This window comes from Ornithorhynchus anatinus, chromosome 3 (genome assembly GCF_004115215.2).
Source record: "Ornithorhynchus anatinus isolate Pmale09 chromosome 3, mOrnAna1.pri.v4, whole genome shotgun sequence".
NCBI lineage: Eukaryota > Metazoa > Chordata > Mammalia > Monotremata > Ornithorhynchidae > Ornithorhynchus > Ornithorhynchus anatinus.
In genome coordinates this window covers 40,544,457-40,563,547 of record NC_041730.1, presented here as the reverse complement: position 1 = coordinate 40,563,547, position 19,091 = coordinate 40,544,457, and the positions used below count along the sequence as shown (strand labels likewise).

The 19,091-nt window shown below is 47.0% G+C and overlaps 1 protein-coding gene across 5 annotated transcripts in view; it reads left to right on the top strand.

Annotated features, from left to right (window-relative positions):
- Nucleotides 1-19,091, top strand: part of PPFIBP2 (PPFIA binding protein 2) — a 171,462-nt gene that overhangs the window by 21,512 nt on the left and 130,859 nt on the right. For all 5 annotated transcript variants that reach the window (XM_029059793.2, XM_029059792.2, XM_029059791.2 and 2 more), the window contains exon 2: nucleotides 13,494-13,593. In XM_029059793.2, coding sequence (XP_028915626.1) covers nucleotides 13,530-13,593 — 64 coding nt within the window. In that variant the 5' untranslated portion in view covers nucleotides 13,494-13,529. The remainder of the gene's footprint in view (nucleotides 1-13,493; nucleotides 13,594-19,091) is intronic.

The following is a 19,091-nucleotide window of genomic DNA, read 5'->3' as shown; positions in this document are numbered from 1 at the left end:
CTAACCTACTCACTGTACCTTGATCTCATCTGTCTCGCCGCTGACCCCTCACCCGTGCCCTCCCTCTGGTCTGGCCTGGAACGCCCTCCCTCTTCCTATCTGACAAGACATTTGATTCTCCCCACCTTCAAAGCCCTACTGAAGGCACATCTCCGAGAGGCCTTCCCTGACTCTTTTCCTCTTCACCCACTCCCTTCTGGGTTGCCCTTGCCCTTGTATTTGCAAGCACCATCCTTCCTGTTTATCAAGCCCACAACCCCAGGTTTAGTCTTGACAACTCTCTCTTTTCAACCCTAATCCCATCCGTTCTTCACAACATCTCCAGGTTCTGCCCTTTTCTCTCCATCCAAACAGCCACTACACACTTGTTCAATCAATCAATCAGTCGTATTTATTGGGTGCGTACTGTGTGCGGAGCACTGTACTGAGTTGTTGGGAGGATTCATGATAAGGTTTGGAAGCATGTTCCCTACCTACTGAATTGGCCTGCTTGCTGATCTTCCTGCCTCCAACCTCTCCAGTTCATCTTAACATTGTTGCTCGGATCATTTTTTGAAAACATTGTTTTGCACGTGCCTACCCCGTTCCTCAAAATCCTCCAATGGGTTCTCTCTGCATCAAGAAGTAGCAGCACTTGAGTGTCACCTAAGCACATGGGTGCTTGTCAGTCAATAGTATTTATTGAATACTTACTGTGTGCGGAGCACTGTGCTTAGCACTTGGGAGAGTACGGTGAGACAGAGTCGGTAGACACATTCCGTGCCCACAACAAGCTACCAAGATAGAGGGAGCTTAATAATAATGTTGGTATTTGTTAAGCGCTTACTATGTGCCGAGCACTGTTCTAAGCGCTGGGGTAGACACAGGGGAATCAGGATGTCCCACGTGGGGCTCACAGTCTTAATCCCCATTTTACAGATGAGGTAACTGAGGCACAGAGAAGTTAAGTGACTTGCCCACGGTCACACAGCTGACAAGTGGCAGAGCTGGGATTCGAACTCATGACTTCTGACTCCAAAGCCCATGCTCTTTCCACTGAGCCACGCTGCTTCTCCGAAGCTTGCAGCTTGCAATCTGATAGACATGTTCCCTGCCCACACTGGACACCACAAGGTCTGTTCTGTAAAATATCAGTGTGGTTTGTGATGGTGCTTTGAAAAGCCAGTTGAGTGGTATTTATGGAGCCCCACGTTTTAAAAAATGATATTTATTAAGTGCTTACTATGTAACAGGCACTGTCCTAAGCACTGGAGTAGATCAAGCTACAGTCCATGACCCACATGGGGCTCCTGAGCTTAATCCCCATTTAACAGATGAGGGAACTGAGGCACAGAGAAGGTAATAGACTTGCCCAAAGTCATATAGAAGATAAGTGGAGCAGCTGGGATTAGAACCCAGGTCCTTGTGACTCCCAGGCCCATGCTCTATCCACTAGATCACACTACTCCATTTGGTGCAGTGCACTGGACTCAGCACTTGGGAAGAACAGAATGAAGAAATGTCATGTTCCCTGCTCACGGGAGCTTGCATATTAAGGGGATGACAAACATTAAAATATTTACAGAGTAGTCAAAACCAATATTGTCAGGTCAACAGGAGTCCAAGGTTTATCCTAGTTGACCCTCAGTTCTCTAAGTAGATCCCAGATCTCTGTGAAACCAGAGAAAACCATGGCCTAGTGGCTGTGAGCCTGTTGTGGGCAGGAATGTGTCTATCGTTGTATTGTACCTTCCCAAGCGCTTAGTACAGTGCATTGTATACAGTAAGCTTTCAATAAATTAGATTGAATGAATGAATGAACGAGCACTGGACGGGAAATCAGGACATATGGGTTCTAATCCCAGCTCAACGACTTTTCTGCTGAGTAAAATTGGGCAACTCACTGAACTTCTCTGGGCCTCAGTTTCCTCATTTGTAAAATAGGGATTAAGCCCGTATTCTCTCCTTCCTTAGACTCTAAGCCCCGCGTGGGACAGGACCTGCGCCAATCAATTGTATTTAAGTGCTTTCTGCGTTTAGAGCCCTGTACTAAGTGCTTGGGATAGTAGTGCTTGGGATAGTACACCCAATTGATCAGCTCATAGCTACCTCAGTACTTAGAACAGTGCCAAGCACATAGCAGGGACTTAACCAATACCACAGTTATTAAAACTCTTCAGAACTCAGGTCATGTTTGTATCCACTGCTGGGTATTTGTCCAGGGATTGTGTAAGGTGAAACCACCTGCTTCCAGTGGTTTCCAGTCCAGGTGACTTCCTGGACTTCTGCTAGAGTGGGAAACACAGGCCCGGTAGTCAGAGGATCTGGGTTCCTATCCCAGCTCCATCACTTGTCTGCTGTGTGATCTTGGGCAAGTCACTTCACTTTTCTGGACCTCAGTGACCTCATCTATAAAATGAGGATTAAGTCAGTGAGCACAATTTGGACTGTGTCCAACCCGATTAGCTTGTAGTGCTTAGTACCATGGCTGGCATATAGTAAGTGCTTAACAAATACCATTAAATAATGAAAAAAAAAAGCAGGATCTGTTCCTGAGGAAACATCTGAAGAGTGGTATTCTATTTAGGGGTTAAGCCATCAGCGGGTATCTAGACACCAGGCCTGTGTCCCCATAAATCCTCTTGTCATCTTATTGCGTCTACTGTCGGATTCATTTTTGAGCCCTAATTTCAATGAAGTCTGAAGAGATAGCAAGTGAATTGTAATGTCATGGGTGTTAAATAATTCTTGCATTTGTTTAGTGCTATGTGCCAGGCACTCTTCTAAGCACTGGGGTAGATAGAAGGTAATCAGATTGTTCTCAGTGCCATGAGGCTCGTAGTCCCAATCCCCATTTTACAGATGAGGTAACTGATGCCCAGAGAAGTAAAGTGACTTGTCCAAGATCAGATAGCGGACAAGTGTGGAGCTGGGATTAATACCCACCTCCTTCTAACTCCCAGGCCACTGTGCTGCATATGTCAGCAGATTTCCCCATTCCTGTCCTTGGCTGGCACAGAGTGTAACGGTCAGACTTTTGCTGAGAGGAGGCTAGACACATTAGAACACTTTCTTAGGCCACAGGACCATCGCACAGACAACTCCCACCAAATGCCCATGAGTCTTTGCCTTTCGGATGGAGGTTTTCTGGTTTTGATCTTGAAGCTGAAGATTGTGATGTAGGAATTAAGAGTCTTATAGCCCCACTCGGGCCAAAGGGTCCCAAGGAATTTCACCTATGAAGTCCAGCCAAAATGCTCGGAGAGGAGGTTGCCCCTGATGAACCTGGAGAAAGTTGATTCTTCCCTTTCCGTTTTCACCAGCAAGCCTCCAGCACTAGGAAAACTCCTGGTTTTCAGGTGGCTGTATGGTTCCTCATTAGCTGAGCCAGCTAGGCTCCTTCCTCTTGAAAAGCCCACCAACATCCTCAGTGCTCTCTGAGCACCTACTCTGTGTAGAGCACTGCACTAGGGATTAGGAACCTCTAGTAAAAATGAGAGACATGTTAGATTGCAATCTGATAACTCTGTTACCCTCAAAGGCGAACCCTCCAGAAGATAAGTCCTAAAATGCTCATAGTAGTAGCGATCAATCATTGATATTTCTTGAGCACTTACTTTGTGCAGAACACTCTTCTGAGCACTTGAGAGAGTATGGGCACAACACAACAGTTAGCAGACATGTTCCTTGTCCACAAAGAAATTACAGTCTAGAGGAGGAGCTTTCTACTACAGTAGTAGTAATAGAAGTAATACTAAGGATATTTATTAAGCATTAACTGTTAAATAACTTGGTGAGATTAGGGACGGATCATTGTCTGGAGGTGAGATTGAACAAGTGTCCATACTGTCTACGACACCCTTGAATTTGGATTTGCACCCTTTATTCACCCCTCCCTCAGCTCCACAACACTTAGGTCCATATCTAATTTATTTATATTAAAGACTATCTCCTCTCTGGACTGTAAACTTATTGAGGGCAGGGTACATGACTTCCAACTTCATACTGTACTCTCCCAAGCACTTAGTACAGTGCTCTTCACACAGTAAGTCACACAGTAAGTACTCAATAATATGACTGGTTGATTGTTGATGTCTGGTATAAGTCGAGTCAAGCAAGAGATCAGCTTAGTTGATAAGTGTCAGGAAGTGAATTACCGAAGTTTCGAAGAGCTCGTTGTGGGCGGGGAATGAGTCCCCCAATTCTGTTATATTGTACTCTCCCAAGTGCTTAGTACAGTGCTTTGCTCGCAGTGAGTACTCAATACATAGGATTGAATGAATAAATGAATCACATACCTAGAACTTGAAGTCTCATAAGGATTCGAGTAGGAAACAGGAGTGATGAGGAAGGGTTGGACTGTAAACTTGTGTGCAGGGAACGTGTCTACCAACTCTGTTATGTTGTACTCTTCCAAGTGCTTAGTATAGTGTTCTGCACACAGTAAGCTCTCAGTGGATATGATTGATTAAAAGAGAAAAGAATATCTCAGTCAGAAATGCTGAGCTGGAATTAGGAGATTGAGAATCTGTCCCATGTGATTATCCCCTCGCTATCCCAGTGCTACAGCACATGGTAAAAACCTTAATACATAGTAAGATTATTAGTTGAGAGCAAGCAATATATGGCAGCAGCTGTAGTGGGATGGTAGAGGTAGTTGATGAGGGATTCAAAAGAAGAGAAAATGAGAGAGGGGACTAGATGATATTTACTATTATTCTTCTTTGTTAAGCGCTTACCATATTCATTTATTCAATTGGATTTATTGAGCACTTTCTGTGTGCAGAACACTATACTAAGCGCTTGGAAAGTACAACTGGGCTACAAATAGAGACAATCACTGCAAGATAATCAGGTTCTACACAGGGCTCACAGTCTAAGTAGCGGGGAGGCCCGGGGGAACAGCTATTGAATCCCCATTTTGCAGATGAGAGAACTGAGGCATAGAGAAGTTAAATGACTTGTCCAAGGTCATATCGCAGTCAAGTGGCAGAGCTGGGATTAGAACCCAGGTGTGGCGCTTAATAAATACAGTTGAATGAACGCATGAAGGGATCTGTCTCCCAAAGTGGTGCTCTTTCCATTAGGCCATATTGCTTCTTAGACTAAATGGGGCCAAAGAGACATTGGGGAGCTGACTCCTGCCCCTGGGGATGATGGGCAATGAGGAGGAGTGGGAGTCTGTGAGCCAAGTTGGGAAGCTGAATCCCACATCCCTGCCCCCAGGGATGATTGGGAGTCGGAGGTCATGGGTTCGAATCCCAGCTCGGCCACTTGTCAGCTGTGTGACTGTGGGCTTAACTTAACTTCTCTGTGCCTCGGTTACCTCATCTATAAAATGAGGATGAAGACTGTGAGCCTCACGTGGGACAACCTGTTTACCCTGTATCTACCCCAGTGCTTAGAACAGTGCTCTGCACATAGAAGCGCTTAATAAATACCAACATTATTAATAAGGAGGAGTGGGACCCCCGAAAGTCAGGTTGGGAAGATGACTCTCCCTCCCCCCTGCCCCTGGGGATGAAGGATAATGAGAAGGACTGGAAACCTGTGAGCCAGGATGGGCAGATGACTCTCACCCCCACCCCGGGGATGATAAGTAATGAGGGAGAGTGGGAGCCGGTGAGCCAGACCTCCGGGCTGGCGAGGAGAAGGACGGGGAGTTGAACCGGAACAGATGGAAGAGGAATGGGGATTTGCCCACGATGGAGAGGGGGTTCCAAGGCCCACAGCAGGACAGAGCTGGGGACAGGGAGAGTGAAGAAGGGGGAGAGTCTTGCCACTTGATCCTGAGCCTGATTTATATGTTGCACAGATAGAACAGCTCAAAAGTGTCATTGGAGCTGGCCCAGAGGCACCGAAGGCCCTGCTCCCTGTACTAAAAGCTTAGTACATTACTCAGTATGTCGTAAGCGCTCAACAGTTGTGTGGCGGTAAGCCTGTCTGCCATGCTGGAAGGCTGACTTAGCGTCAGGACTCCTTTGCTTGCTGTTCTATCTTGCCACTTGATCCTGAATCTCGTTCGTATGTTGCGCTGGTAGAACAGCTCAAACGAATCACTGAGGCCCTGCTCTCTATACCAAGCACTTAGCACAGTGCTCTGCTCATAGTAAGCACTCGATAAATGCCGTGGATCGATTGATCCCCCAGGCCATGACAAAGATCATTTTATCCTCTTGCATTTACTTCCCTTTGGGTTGCCCTGAGTGCTGTGGACCAAGATGGCTTTCATGAAGAGCACAGGGAGGGAAGGCGAGGGAGGAGGAGGAGGAGTTCAAGGTTCTGTTTTATAGAGGGCTGCCCTGATGGCCCACAGTGAGAGAGCGAGGGGAGACACCCTGGGACAAATCACCCAGTTCAGACCCCAAAAGCCCTCCATTTCCAACAATCCAAACATTTAAAATCAGTCAGTCATATTTATCGAGCGCTTCCCGTGTGCAGAGCACTGTATTTCACGCTTGGGAGGGCACAATAGAATAATATAACACACACCCCCTGCCCACAAAGAGCCGGTGACAGGGGGATGGCTTGGCCCTGAGGCAAGATCGTCTCTCCTGACTAAGTGGTGGAAGAAAAAACCCTGCACCTGTTATGTCCTCATAGCAGTTTCACTCTGCCCTGTGCCAGTGGGAAAATGGAAGCCGGGGGATGGGCTGGAGAGCAGAGAGACTCTGGATTGTAGTAACAACAATAATAATAATAATGATGATGGTATTTGTTAAACGCTTACTACTTGCCAAGAACTCTTCTAAGCGCTGGGGTAGATACAAAGTAATCAGGTTGGACACAGTCCCTGTCCCATATGGGGCTCACAGTCTTTATCCCCATTTTATTTATGAGGTACCTGAGGCACTGAGAAGTTATAATGATCATTTTAATAATGATTATTATATTTAAGTGCTTACTATGTGCCAAGCACTGTTCTAAGTGCTGGGGTAGTTACCAAGCAAATCGGGTTGGACACAGTCTCTGTCCTACATGGGGCTAATAGTCTTAATCCCCACTGTACAGATGAGGGAACTGAGGTCCAGAGAAGTGAAGTGACTTGCCCAAGGTCACACAGCAGTCTCTGTGGCAGAATAGGGATTAGACCTCTCAGACTCCTGTCTCTCCCCACTCCGATCCATACTTCACTCGATTGCCTGGATCATTTTTCTACAAAAAATATTCAGGACATGCCACCCCACTCCTCAAAAAACTCCAGTCGTTGCCCATCCACCTCCACATCAAACAAGAACTCACCATTGGCTTTAAAGCACTCTACCACCTTGCCTACTCCTACCTCACCTCGCTTCTCTCCTTCTACAACCCAGAACGCACACTTCTCTCCTCTAGTGCTAACCTTCTCACTGTGTCTCCATCTCGCCTGTCTCTCCAATCCCTAGCTCATGTCCTGCCTCTGTCGTGGAACCCCCTCCCTCCTCAAATCCAACAGACAATGACTCTCCTCCACTTCAAAGCCTTATTGTTGGCTCATCTCCTCCAAGAGGCTTTACCAGACTAAGCCCCACCTTTTGGGTTTTAGTCCTGGCTCCATCACTTGCTTGTCAAGTGACCTTGGGCAAATCACTTAACTCTTCTGGTCCTCAGTTCTCTCATCTGTAAAATGGGGATAAAATGCCTGTTCTTCCTCCCTTCTTATGCTGAACCCTGTGTGGGGCAGGGACTGTGTCCAATCTGATATGTCCCTTCCAGCACTTAACACAGTGCTTAGCAAATCATAATTGGTAATAAATACCACATTGATAATGATAATGGTGGTTTTAAACATTTGCTGTGGGAAGGAGTAGGGAATGTGTCTGTTATATTGTTGGATTGTACCCTCCCAAGAGCTTAGCACAGTTCCCTGCACACAGTAAGCGCTCGATAAATATAACTGATGGATTGATTGTACTTAGAGCTGGGGAAGCTACAAGATAATCAAATCAGACATGGTCCTTGTCCCTCATCAGGCATACAGTCTGAGTAGTAGGAGAACCGCTTTGGCGACGGGTGACAAATCCCCATTTTACAAATGAGGAAACTGAGGCACAGAGCAGTTCTGGTGCCCGTCAACCAGTTTATCCTGCTGCCTCTCTGTCCTCTTCCTGGGACCACCTTGCTTGGTTCTGCAGGCCGATCTGAGCCGAGAGTTCATTCACTCATTCATTTGATCGTATTTACTGAGCATTTACTATGTGCAGGGCACTGTACTAAGCACTTAGGAGAGTACAGCAGAACAATAAATAGATATATTCCTTGCCTGCAACAAGCTGACAGTCCGGAGAGTGGGAATGGAACAGAAGCTAACGAGTCAGGGGCGATGACTGAAAAGTGTTGAGAATCGGACGGTCTGGTGGCTTCTGGGTAAGCTATTTTGGGCTGATCCTTGGATGGGTCATTAGAAAGTCCTGGTTTAAAAATAAAGTGTAGCACAGTCAGCTACATTTTGTTAGGTTCCCCTCCCAGTGGTAAAAACAAAACAAAACAAAAAAAAAGGGTAAACAGGTTAAGCTCTTACTCAGTGCCAAGCACTGTTCTAAGTACCAGGGTGTAGATGCAAGCTAGTCCGTTTGGACACAGTCCATGTCCCACATGGGGCTCCCAGTCTTAATCCCCATTTCACAGATGAGGGAACTGAGGCACAGTAATTAGAACCCATAAGGCCCTCAGAGGTTGGTAGGTAAAGGGCAAGCTCATTAGTCTTCGATCATTCCATCGGTGGTATTTATCGAGTGCTTACTATGAGAAGAGCACTGTATTGAATGCTTGGGAGAGGAGAATACCGCAGAATTAGCAGAGACGTTCCCTGCCCATAACAAGTTTACAGTCTAGAGAAGGAGATAGATATTAATATGAATAAATATTAATTCCCCCCCTCAAAGGATAAGGGAGATGGTATTTGTTAATGTTGGTATTTAAGTGCTTACTGTGTGCCAGGCACTGTACTTAGAGCTGGGGTGAATACAAGCAAATCGGGTTGGACCCAGTCCCTCCCCACCTTAGACGCACTGACTTCATCTCCATTTTACATGAGGGTTGTAAAATCCCCATTTTAGATGATAGAACCGAGGCCCAGAAAAGTGAAGCGACTTGCGCAAGGTTATGTGCAGCAGAAAAGTAGCGGAGCCGGGATTAGGATTCAGGCCCTCTGGCTTCTAGGCCTGGGCTCGCTCCCCCCATAGCAAGCAAGGGGTGAAGGTTGAATTAGGCTCCGGGCTTCTCAAGAGGGAGAAACTCTTGTGCATGGGGGAGAAGAGAATGCTTGTTTGGACTGACTGTGGAGGGACAAAACGGGTGAGAGAAAGGGCTGAAAAAGGCTTCGGTATGTCCAGAGAGCTATTAAGTCTGGAATACCTTATGAGAAGCAGTGTTGCCTAATGGATAGAGAGCAGGGAATCAGAAAGCTCCTCTACTTGCCTGTTCTGTGACCTTGGGCAAGTTGCTTCACTTCTCTGTGCTTCACTTCTAGACTGTGAGCTTGTGGTTGGGTAGGGATTGTCTCTATCTGTTGCTGAATTGTACTTTCCAAGTGCTTAGTACTGTGCTCTGCACACAGTAAGCGCTCAATAAATACAATTGAATGAATAAAGTGGGGATTAAGACTGTGACCCCAGTGTGGAACTTGGACTGTGTCCAACCTGATTAGCTTGTATCTACTCCAGCACATAGTACAGTGCCTGGCCCATAGTAAGCACTTAACAAGTACCATAAGAAGAATACCTGGCCCTCAGGGCTAAACCTGGGAGGAATAGCCTCATCATCCACTTTCCAACTTCATTAAGTGGGAAGACCCAATCTCTGAAACCCAACATTTCTATTTCGTTCCTCGTGGTCCAACTGGGTAAATAGAGCGTTAAGACCAATTTACGGTCTACTTCCTGGCTGAGCCTATTACTTAGCAGTGGATGATCTTGAGCAATCATAATTCACGGGAGCCCCGCTCTTTCATTTCTGGGCTGGGCTCTGCACAATTACCCTCAAGTCACTGGCTCCGGTGGTTCTTTGGGGAGTTGGTCATCTGCTGTAAGGGTGAGGATGGAGTCCCAGGACAGAGGCTCTGCCAATTGGACAAAAGAGAATTCGTTTCTGAGGGATCACTAAGGTGCGTGTTTATCGTTTTCCTAATTAAGACCACCTTGGGGTTTTCCAAGCACCCTTTGGGGTTGGGTGGGTGGCCGTGTGAGTCCGCCATCCCCTCCGGAATTTCCTGGTGCAAGGGAAAAGTGGCTACAGATCAGGAATCATCTTCCTCTCAGTGGGGGCTTCGGGAGTTTCCGTGGAGAAAATATAATGCTAGTTTTTGGTCCCGCCAGTGGAGGAGCTGAGTTTGCCAGCTGCAGCGTGTTAGAGCACCTAGCGTCTCGTACGAGTGTGAGCCAATGTAAAGAGTCTCGGGGGGGGTGGGGGGAGAGGGGAGGTGGAGGAACAGGGGCGGCCGCCCCAACATTTCCCTCGGGAACAGAGAGAAAAAGGAGTGGCTGAGGAAAATCGAATACTGTGCACAGAGCTCATTAAACTGGTAGGGCTGGAAAAAGATGTCAAGCCAGAAATATTGCATTATTCCTCCACTCCTTAATGTCATGGCCCACACCCACTTTGCATTCACAAATCATTTATCTCCAAACTCTTCCTTCATGCTTTCTGCCCTTATGCAGGAGGTGAGATTCAACCAATGCCTTTCCCTCTCTTGCCAAGCTGCCTCCGTTGCTTTCGTAGGGAGGAAGATATTCAGAAATCTGGGGGCCGGGCGGAGGTATCGTGAATTCTCTCTGGCTCCTGATTCTCTGGCTAGGGCAGGGTCAGTCAGCTATCAGTCGTATTTGTTGAGCCCTTCCTGTGTGCAAGAGCGTTGTACTAAGAGCTTGGGAAAGTACAATATAACAGAGTTGGGAATCGTTCCCTGCCCATAACGAGCTTAGAGTCTAGCTGGGGAGAGAGACATTAATATAAATAATCCTTGATAATGCATTGCACTATGGATGTGCTCAACCCTGAAAATTCCTTAACTAGGACCTATTCTCCTTCCTGTTTAGACTGTCAGCTCCATATGCAAGAGGGACTATGTCCAACCTGATTATCTTGTATTTATTGCAGCGCTTAGTGCAGTTCCTGGCATATAGTAAGTGCTTAACAAATGCCACCGTTACTATTATTATTTAGGCCCTAGACTAGCCCACAGTGAGTCTAGGCCTGGGAGCCAGAGGACCTGGGTTCTGATCCCGACTCTGCCTCTTGTCTTCCATGTGACCTTGGGTAAATCTCAACTTCTCCATGCTTCAGTTACCTCATCTGAAATATGGGGATTAAATTCCCCTCCCTCTGACTTGTACCATGAGCCCCATATGGGATAAGGATTGTGTCTAACGAGTTCATCTTGTATCTACCCTGGTGCTTAGCACAGAGCCTGTCACATAGTAAGAGCTTAACAACTACCAAAAAATAAAATTGTGAGGAGGAGGACAGAGTGGAAGAATGGGGCTACTTTGTAATAAAAACACAGTTAGGTTGATCAGAAGGTCCGTGTTATTTGTGGAACACTTCAATGTGTGCTTGGGGGAGTACAACAGAGTATTAATACAATCAATCGTATTAAGTGCTTACTGTGTGCAGAGCACTATATGAAGCACCTGGGAAAGTGCAATACAACAATAAACAGTGACAATCCCTGCCCACAACAAGCTCACAGCCCTCAAGAAGCTTACAATCCAGCAGAAGATATGGACATTAAAATACATTACAGATAGGGGAAGCAACCAAATTATAATGGGCAGGAAATTCTGTTGCATTTTCCAAACCGCTTAGTACAGTGCTCGCTCAATAACTAGCATTGATGATGATGATTTCTCCTCACTTTAAGATTACCATTGACTGATGAATCTAAATGTCTTGGGTTGGGGGTGAGGTGAGTACCGAAATGCTTAGGAGGTATGGATTCAAATGCATAGTCGATACGAGAATTGGAAAATTGAGGGATGAATCAGTGAGGCCACAAGAGATTTTAGTAGGGCTTTGAAGATGGGGAGAGTGGTGTTTTGGGGAATTTGAAAGGGGGAAGGAAGTTGAGGGGGTAAAAGCCAAGTAAGGCACAGTGAATAGGCTGATGTTAGAGAAGCGGTGTGTGGATTCAGTTGTGGGAGAGAAGTGAAGGACAGGTCGGGGAGAGAGCCGATTGAGTGCCTTAAGCTGAATGATAGGACCTCCCTTTTTGTCTCCCTCCTTCTCTTTCCCCCCTTGTAAGGCTCACGCCCACCTGATTTAAGGTGACTCCAAAATCCAGTCACATTGGAGGGATGAAGCAAGACCACAGCTCAGAGTGGGTTTGATCATCTGTTAGATTGCACCTGGCACTGTACTAAGCCCTGAAGTAGATGCAAGCTAATCAGCTTGGGCACAAACCCTGTCCCATATGAGGTTCACAATCTATACTGGAGGGAAGAACATTTAATCCCTATTTTACAGGTGAAATAACTGAGGCCCAGAGGAGTGAAGTGACTTCCCCAAGGTCACACAGCAGACAAGTGGCAGAGCTGGGATTAGAACTCAGGTCCTTCTGACTCCCAGGCCCGTGCTTTATCCACTAGGCTACTGCACCCACCCAGCTGAGCCTAGTCAGCTTTGAGCTGTGTCTGCTCAGTTCTTCCCACCCCTCCCCTTCCTGCCCCTCCCACCTACCCCTTATTAATCACTCTTCTTTTGTCTTCTTCCTTCACCTGTGGCTGTGCACGGTTGACCTGAAAGCTCCCTGCTCTTGTGGGAAAGAAAGACAAATAAAGATTGAAATCTTTATTTATCTTTCTGCTGCTCCTATCCACCTTCTACCTCTGCTCCAGGCAGAACCAAACCATTGAAAGGGACCCCAATCCCTCTTAACACAGGTCATTTTGGGGCATGAGGACAGCAGAACCCCCAGTTCGGTCCAAACTCAGCTTTGGACCAGGTTGGCAATTCGCCCTGGAAATTCGTCCAGTCCAGAGGTCCAGTTGGGAAAGGTTGGAGTGTCCAGGAAAGGGGTGTCTTCACTGGGGAAATTCCAGGGTCACGACTGGAAGATCAGAACACGACGGACGGGAGCCACCAGCCGAAGGCCCGTGGACCTGGGTTCTAATCCTGGCTCCGCCAAACATCAGCTGTGTAACCTTGGGCAAGTCACTTTACTGCTCTGCACCTCAGTTACCTTGTCAGTTAAATGAGGATTAAGAGTGTGAGCCCCATGCGGGACAAGGACTGTGTCCAACCTGATTAACTTGTATCCTCAGTGCTTTGAACAGTGCTTGGCACAGAGTAAGCGCTTAACAAATACTATAGTTATTATTCATAGTCCTCTTGGGCAGCTGTGAATTACAGACCAGAGAAAGGGTGTCCCCCAGAACCACCCCCCCAGCCTCTGTAGGCATAGACAGACATCCCAGTGACACCTGCCAGCCTGCAAGGGGAAACTCCGTCAAAACTGGCCAGCTTCCAGAACAGCCGCAAGGGCCGCCTGGAATTTGGAGCCATCGAACACGTTGCCTTTGTTTCTCTGCTGGTTTCAGGAGGAACAGGAGACAAGCTTAATTCGAGAACCGGCCATGGCTTCTGACGCCAGTCACATGCTCGAGGCGGCCCTGGAACAGATGGACGGAATTATTGCAGGTATGATCTGAACTCTGGCTTCCTCACCTCTGGCTTCCTTCCTCTCCCACTACAGCCCAGCCCACACACTTTGCTCCTCTAATAATAATAATAATATTTGTTAAGCACTTACTATGTGCCAACTACTGTTCTAAGCGCTAGGGTAGGTAGAAAGTAATCAGGTTGTCCCACGTGGGGCTCACAGCCTTAATCCCCATTTTACAGATGAGGAAACCGAGGCCCAGAGAAGTTAAGTGACTTGCCCAAGGTCACATAGCAGACAAGTGGCGGAGCAGGGATTAGAACCCATGACCTCTGACTCCCAAGCCCGTGCTCCTTCCGGTAAGCCACGCTGCTCCATCTTGTCTGTCATGCCGCCGACCTCTCACCCACAACTAGCCTCTGCCTGGATATCCTTCCCTCTAACTATCAGACAGACATCACTCTCCCCACCTTCAAAACCTTATCGAAGGCACAAGTCCCGACTAAGCCCTCATTTCCTCTTCTCCCACTGTCTTCCAAATAGCCTTTGCATTTGGATTTGCTCCCCTTTTTCACCCCTCCCACAGCACCTGTGTACCTCTCCATAATTTATTTACTTATGTTAATGTCTACACTGTAAGCTCTTTGTGGACAGGAAAGGTGTCTACCATTTCTGTTATATTGTACTCTCCCAAGTGCTCAGTACAGTGATCTGCACACAGTAAGAGCTCAATAAATAGCATTGACAGAATGACTGGAAATCATCCCTCACTCCCCCATAGCCGTTTCGCTCACTCTGGCACTAAAGCAGAGTTCTGCAGTCTGAAGGAATGATAACTGTGGTGTTTAAGCTCTTACTATGTGCCAGGTAATGTTCTAAGCATTAGGGTAGATACATGATAATCAAGTTGGACACAGCCCCTGTCCCACAGAAGGCTCTCAATCTCAATTCCCATTTTACAGATGAAGGAACTGAGGCCCAGAGAAGTGAAGTGACTTGCCCAAGGTCCCACAGCAGATAAGTGGCTGAGCAAGGATTAGAAAACCCAAGTCCTTGCGACTCCCAGCCCCGGGCTACATCCACTGCCTGTTTGTGAGCTCTGCCTGTCCCATCAGACCTCCAACAGGGGTGTTTGACAGTGGCCACAACAGAATAATCAAAATCAAAGAATTTAACGTTGGCAAGGGTAGCTTCAATTTTCAGGCATTTTGTGGCTCTTGGGTTTGCCCTGAAACTTAGATTTTTCTCTTCTTTGCCCTGGACTGCCACGCCAGAACACATTGCAGCGGTTGAAGTAGCTGTTCTGATCCGACTCTTCCCCCATAAAGAAAACGTTCAGATTTTTAGCTGGAGTGCAGGAGGACAGAGGAAGGTTCTGCCTTGTGGGGATCATCATCGATGGTATTTACTGAGCTCTTACTTTGCAGAGCAATGTATGAAGTGCTTGGGAGAGTACAGTACAACAACGTTGGTAGGCATGTTCCCTGCCCACAATGAGCTTTCAGTCTAGAGGGGAAGAATTAGAGGTGGGAGCTCTGCAGGGGCAGAGAAAAGGAAAGGTAAAGACAAGTAAGGGGTATTGGAAGAGAAAGGAAAGAAACAGAATATATGCTTATCATTTGAGAAGTTGTGTGTCTGAGTAGAAAGGATGGGCCTGGGGAGCAAGAGAAGATGGGTTCTAATTCCGGCTCTGCCGTTTACCTGCTCTATGACCTAGGACAAGTCTCTTCATATCTCTGTGCCTCACTTTCCCAAGATGGGAATTCAATAGCTGCATTCCCTCCTCCTTAGATTGCGAACCCCCCATGGGACCTGATTGTCTTGTATCTACCCCAGCGCTTAGTACAGTGCTTGAGACGTAGTAAGCGTCTACAAATGCCACAGTTAGTAATTATTTATTTTCCAAGCTGGGCATCTCCATCTTCTAGCTTCTTGGCCTCCTGGCAATCAGCAGCAGCTCCAGCACCAGCCCGGGATGGACCACCTGGGCCTGGCGGCTGCTGTTAGCATGGTGGCTCCAGGCACGGGGCAGTGCGGTGGCAGATCTGGGCACCTGGGCAATGGGGCAGACACTCAACTTGGCCCTGGAAAGTAACATGCACTAGTAGGTAGAACAAGGGCCTGGGTGGGAGTCAGAAGATCTGGGTTCAATCCCAGTTCTGCCGCTTGTCCACTGTGTGACCTTGGGCAAGTCACTTAACTTCTCTGGGCCTCAGTTACCTCATCTGGAAAATGAGGATTAAGAATGTGAGCCCCCTGTGGAATGTGGAATGTGGACGGTGTCCAAACTTGCTAACCTACTAACTTACTAACCCTAGCGCTTAGTACAGTGCTTGGCACATAGTAAATGCTTAACAAATACCATAACAAATAGTAAATGCTTAACAAATACCATAAAAAAGTGGGAGGAAGGGGACAGTCACCTTGCTTCAGCTGTTCCAGCTGGCTTTGGTAGCGGCTTTGCCCGCTTACGGTTAATTCCTATCGCCTAGCAAGAAGAGCAAAGATCCACGAGTCAGAAAACCTGGATTCTCACCCCGCCTCAACCACATGCCTGCTGTGTTACCTTGGCCAAGTAACTTAATGCTCTGTCCCTCGGTGTCCTCATATGTAAAATGGGGGGGGGGGGGGCGGGTTTCAATATTCATTCATTCATTCAATCGTATTTATTGAGCGCTTACTGTGTGCAGAGCACTGTACTAAGCACTTGGAAAGTACAATTCAGCAATAAAGGAGATAATCCCTGCCCACAGCAGGCTCACAGTCTATATATTTAAGCAGGAGGGAGAGCAGACTGGGCGCTCCATGTGGGACAAGGACTCTGTCCAACCTAATTAGCTTACATCTATCCCAGCACATAGTAAGCGCTCAACAAGTCCCAGAATTATTATGGTTATTTTTACTAGCCCAAACACAGCTTGTAGGCACCACGAAGCCACCAAGACTTCAAACTTTCACCCCGCACCTCCTAACTCTGATCCTCTTCCAAGAGTAGGCGTTACCCAGCAGGCCCAGAGTCTGAAGGTTGTTACCGAGAGGGTGGAGAAGAAGGAGGAGAGAGCCTTCAGAGGCCTTCCCTGACTAATCCCTCATTTCCCATTCCCACCCTACCCTCTGCGTCCACTGCCACTTTGATACACATCCCAGCCCTGCGGCATTTATGCCTCTATCCTTACCTTCTGCTATTTTTCACTCTCTGCAGTGTCCCTCTCCCCCTGTAGACGGAAAACCCCCTGTGTGCAGAGATCATGTCTCCCGACCGCTGTTGTATTGTTGTTTCCCTAGTGATAAGGGAACCACGTGGTCTAGTGGAAAGAACAAGGGCCCAGGAGTTGAGGATTTGGGTTCTAATCTCGGCTCTGCCACTTGTCTGCTGTGGGACCTTGGACAAATCATTCAGTCTAGGCAAATCATTGTCTATCAGTGCCTCCATTTCCTTAATTGTTAAAATAGAGTTTTAGTACCTGTTCTCCCTCCTGCTTAGATTGTGGGGCAGGGACTGTGTCTAATTTGATTAACTTGTATCTACCCCAGTGCTTAGAAGCCTGTCAGTCAATGGTACTTATTGAGCACTTACTATGTGCAGAGCACTGTACTAAGCACTTGAAAGAGTACAAGAGAGCAATAAACAGACACATTCCCTGTCCACAACGAGCTTACATTCTGGAGGGGGAGACAGACATTAATATATATAAAGTACAGATATATACATAAGTGTTGTGGGGCTGGGATAGGGGATGAATAAAAGGAACAAGTCAGGGTGACATAGAAGGGAATGTGAGAAGAGGAAAGGAGGGCTTAGCCTGGAAAGACCTCTTGGAGGAGATGTAAGCTCGTTGTGGGGAGGGAATGTGTTTATGGCTGTATTCTACTCTCCCAAGTGCTTAGTACAGTGCTGTGCACAAAGTAGCACTCAAAAAATACCATTGAATGAATAAATGTGCCTTCATTAAGGCTTTGGCGGGGGGGAATGTAATTGTCTGTCAGACACGAGGAGAGAGAGAATTCCAGGCCAGATAGACCATACCATAATACAGTGAGAAGGTAGGCAGGAGAGGAGTATTTGGGCAGGATTTTAATGTGAGAGGGGCGAGGTGAAGTAGGAGTGCTTGACACATAGTAAGTGCTTAGCAAATACTATTGTTACTAGTAGTAATATTGGTAGGGCAGGGCTCCGCACACAATAGGTGCTCAATAAATATTATTGATCGAGTGACTGGGAGGCCTGATATTCTTAGCTAGACACGGTCACCTCAAGAGAGCAGTTCTGAGTGCTGACTCCCCTATCTACAGACAGCTTAGAAATAATAATCATTATTTAAGTGCTTACAATGTGCCAGGCACTGTACTAAGCGTTGGGTTGGATACAAGCAAATCAGGTTGGACATAGTCCCTTGTCTCATGTGGGGCTCACAGTCTCAATCCCCATTTTACAGATGAGGTAACCGAGGCACAGAGAAGCTAAGTGACTTGCTCAAGGTCACAAAGCAGGCAAGTGCCAGAGCCAAGATTAGAACACATGACCTTCTGACTCCCAGGCCCGTGCTCTATTCACTATGCCATGCTGCTTCTCTATCCCTTCTCTATCTGAAGGCCCACACCTAGTTGGAAAAACCCTTCCTGAGGGCTACACCAAGACAGAGTTTTCCAAGGGAGAGGTGTCAGGGCGGTCAGAACCCACCTTCAATGTGATTGCAATTGGAAATTGATTGTTGCAGGGATGTCATTTGAATTATTTGAGGGGAATGCCCATTATAAATCAATGCTATTTATTCCATGCCTACTGTGTGCCAAGCACTGTATGAAGCGCTTGGGAGAGTACAGTACAATAGAGATGCTAGACTGGTTCCCTGCCCCAAATGAGCTTACAGTCTAGAGGGGAAGAAGGGTTTATCATGATTTACTCCTGAAATTTTGGCCATTCCCAATATAAACGATCAGATCACATGCCCACTGTGATTATTTTACTCTTTGCCCCAACTCAGTCCCTGCTTGTTCATTCATTCAATAGTATTTATTGAGCGCTTACTATGTGCAGAGCACTGTACTAAGCGCTTGGAATGAACAAGTCGGCAACAGATAGAGACAGTCCCTGCCGTTTGACGGGCTTACGGTCTAATCGGGGAGACGGGCAGACAAGAACAATGGCAATAAATAGAGTCAAGGGGAAGAACATCTCGTAAAAACAATGGCAACTAAGTAGAAGCAAGGCATGATTCAAGAGAAGCAGCATGGCTCAGTGGAAAGAGCACGGGCTTTGGAGTCAGAGGTCATGGGTTCAAATCCCGGCTCTGCCGCTTGTCAGCTGTGTGACTGTGGGCAAGTCACTTAACTTCTCTGTGCCTCAGTTCCCTCATCTGTAAAATGGGGATTAAGACTGTGAGCCCCATGTGGGACAACCTGATTCCCCTGTGTCTACCCCAGCGCTTAGAACAGTGCTCTGCACATAGTAAGCGCTTAACAAATACCAACATTATTAAGGCGATGTACATTTCATTAACAAAATAAATAGGGGAATGAAAATATATACAGTTGA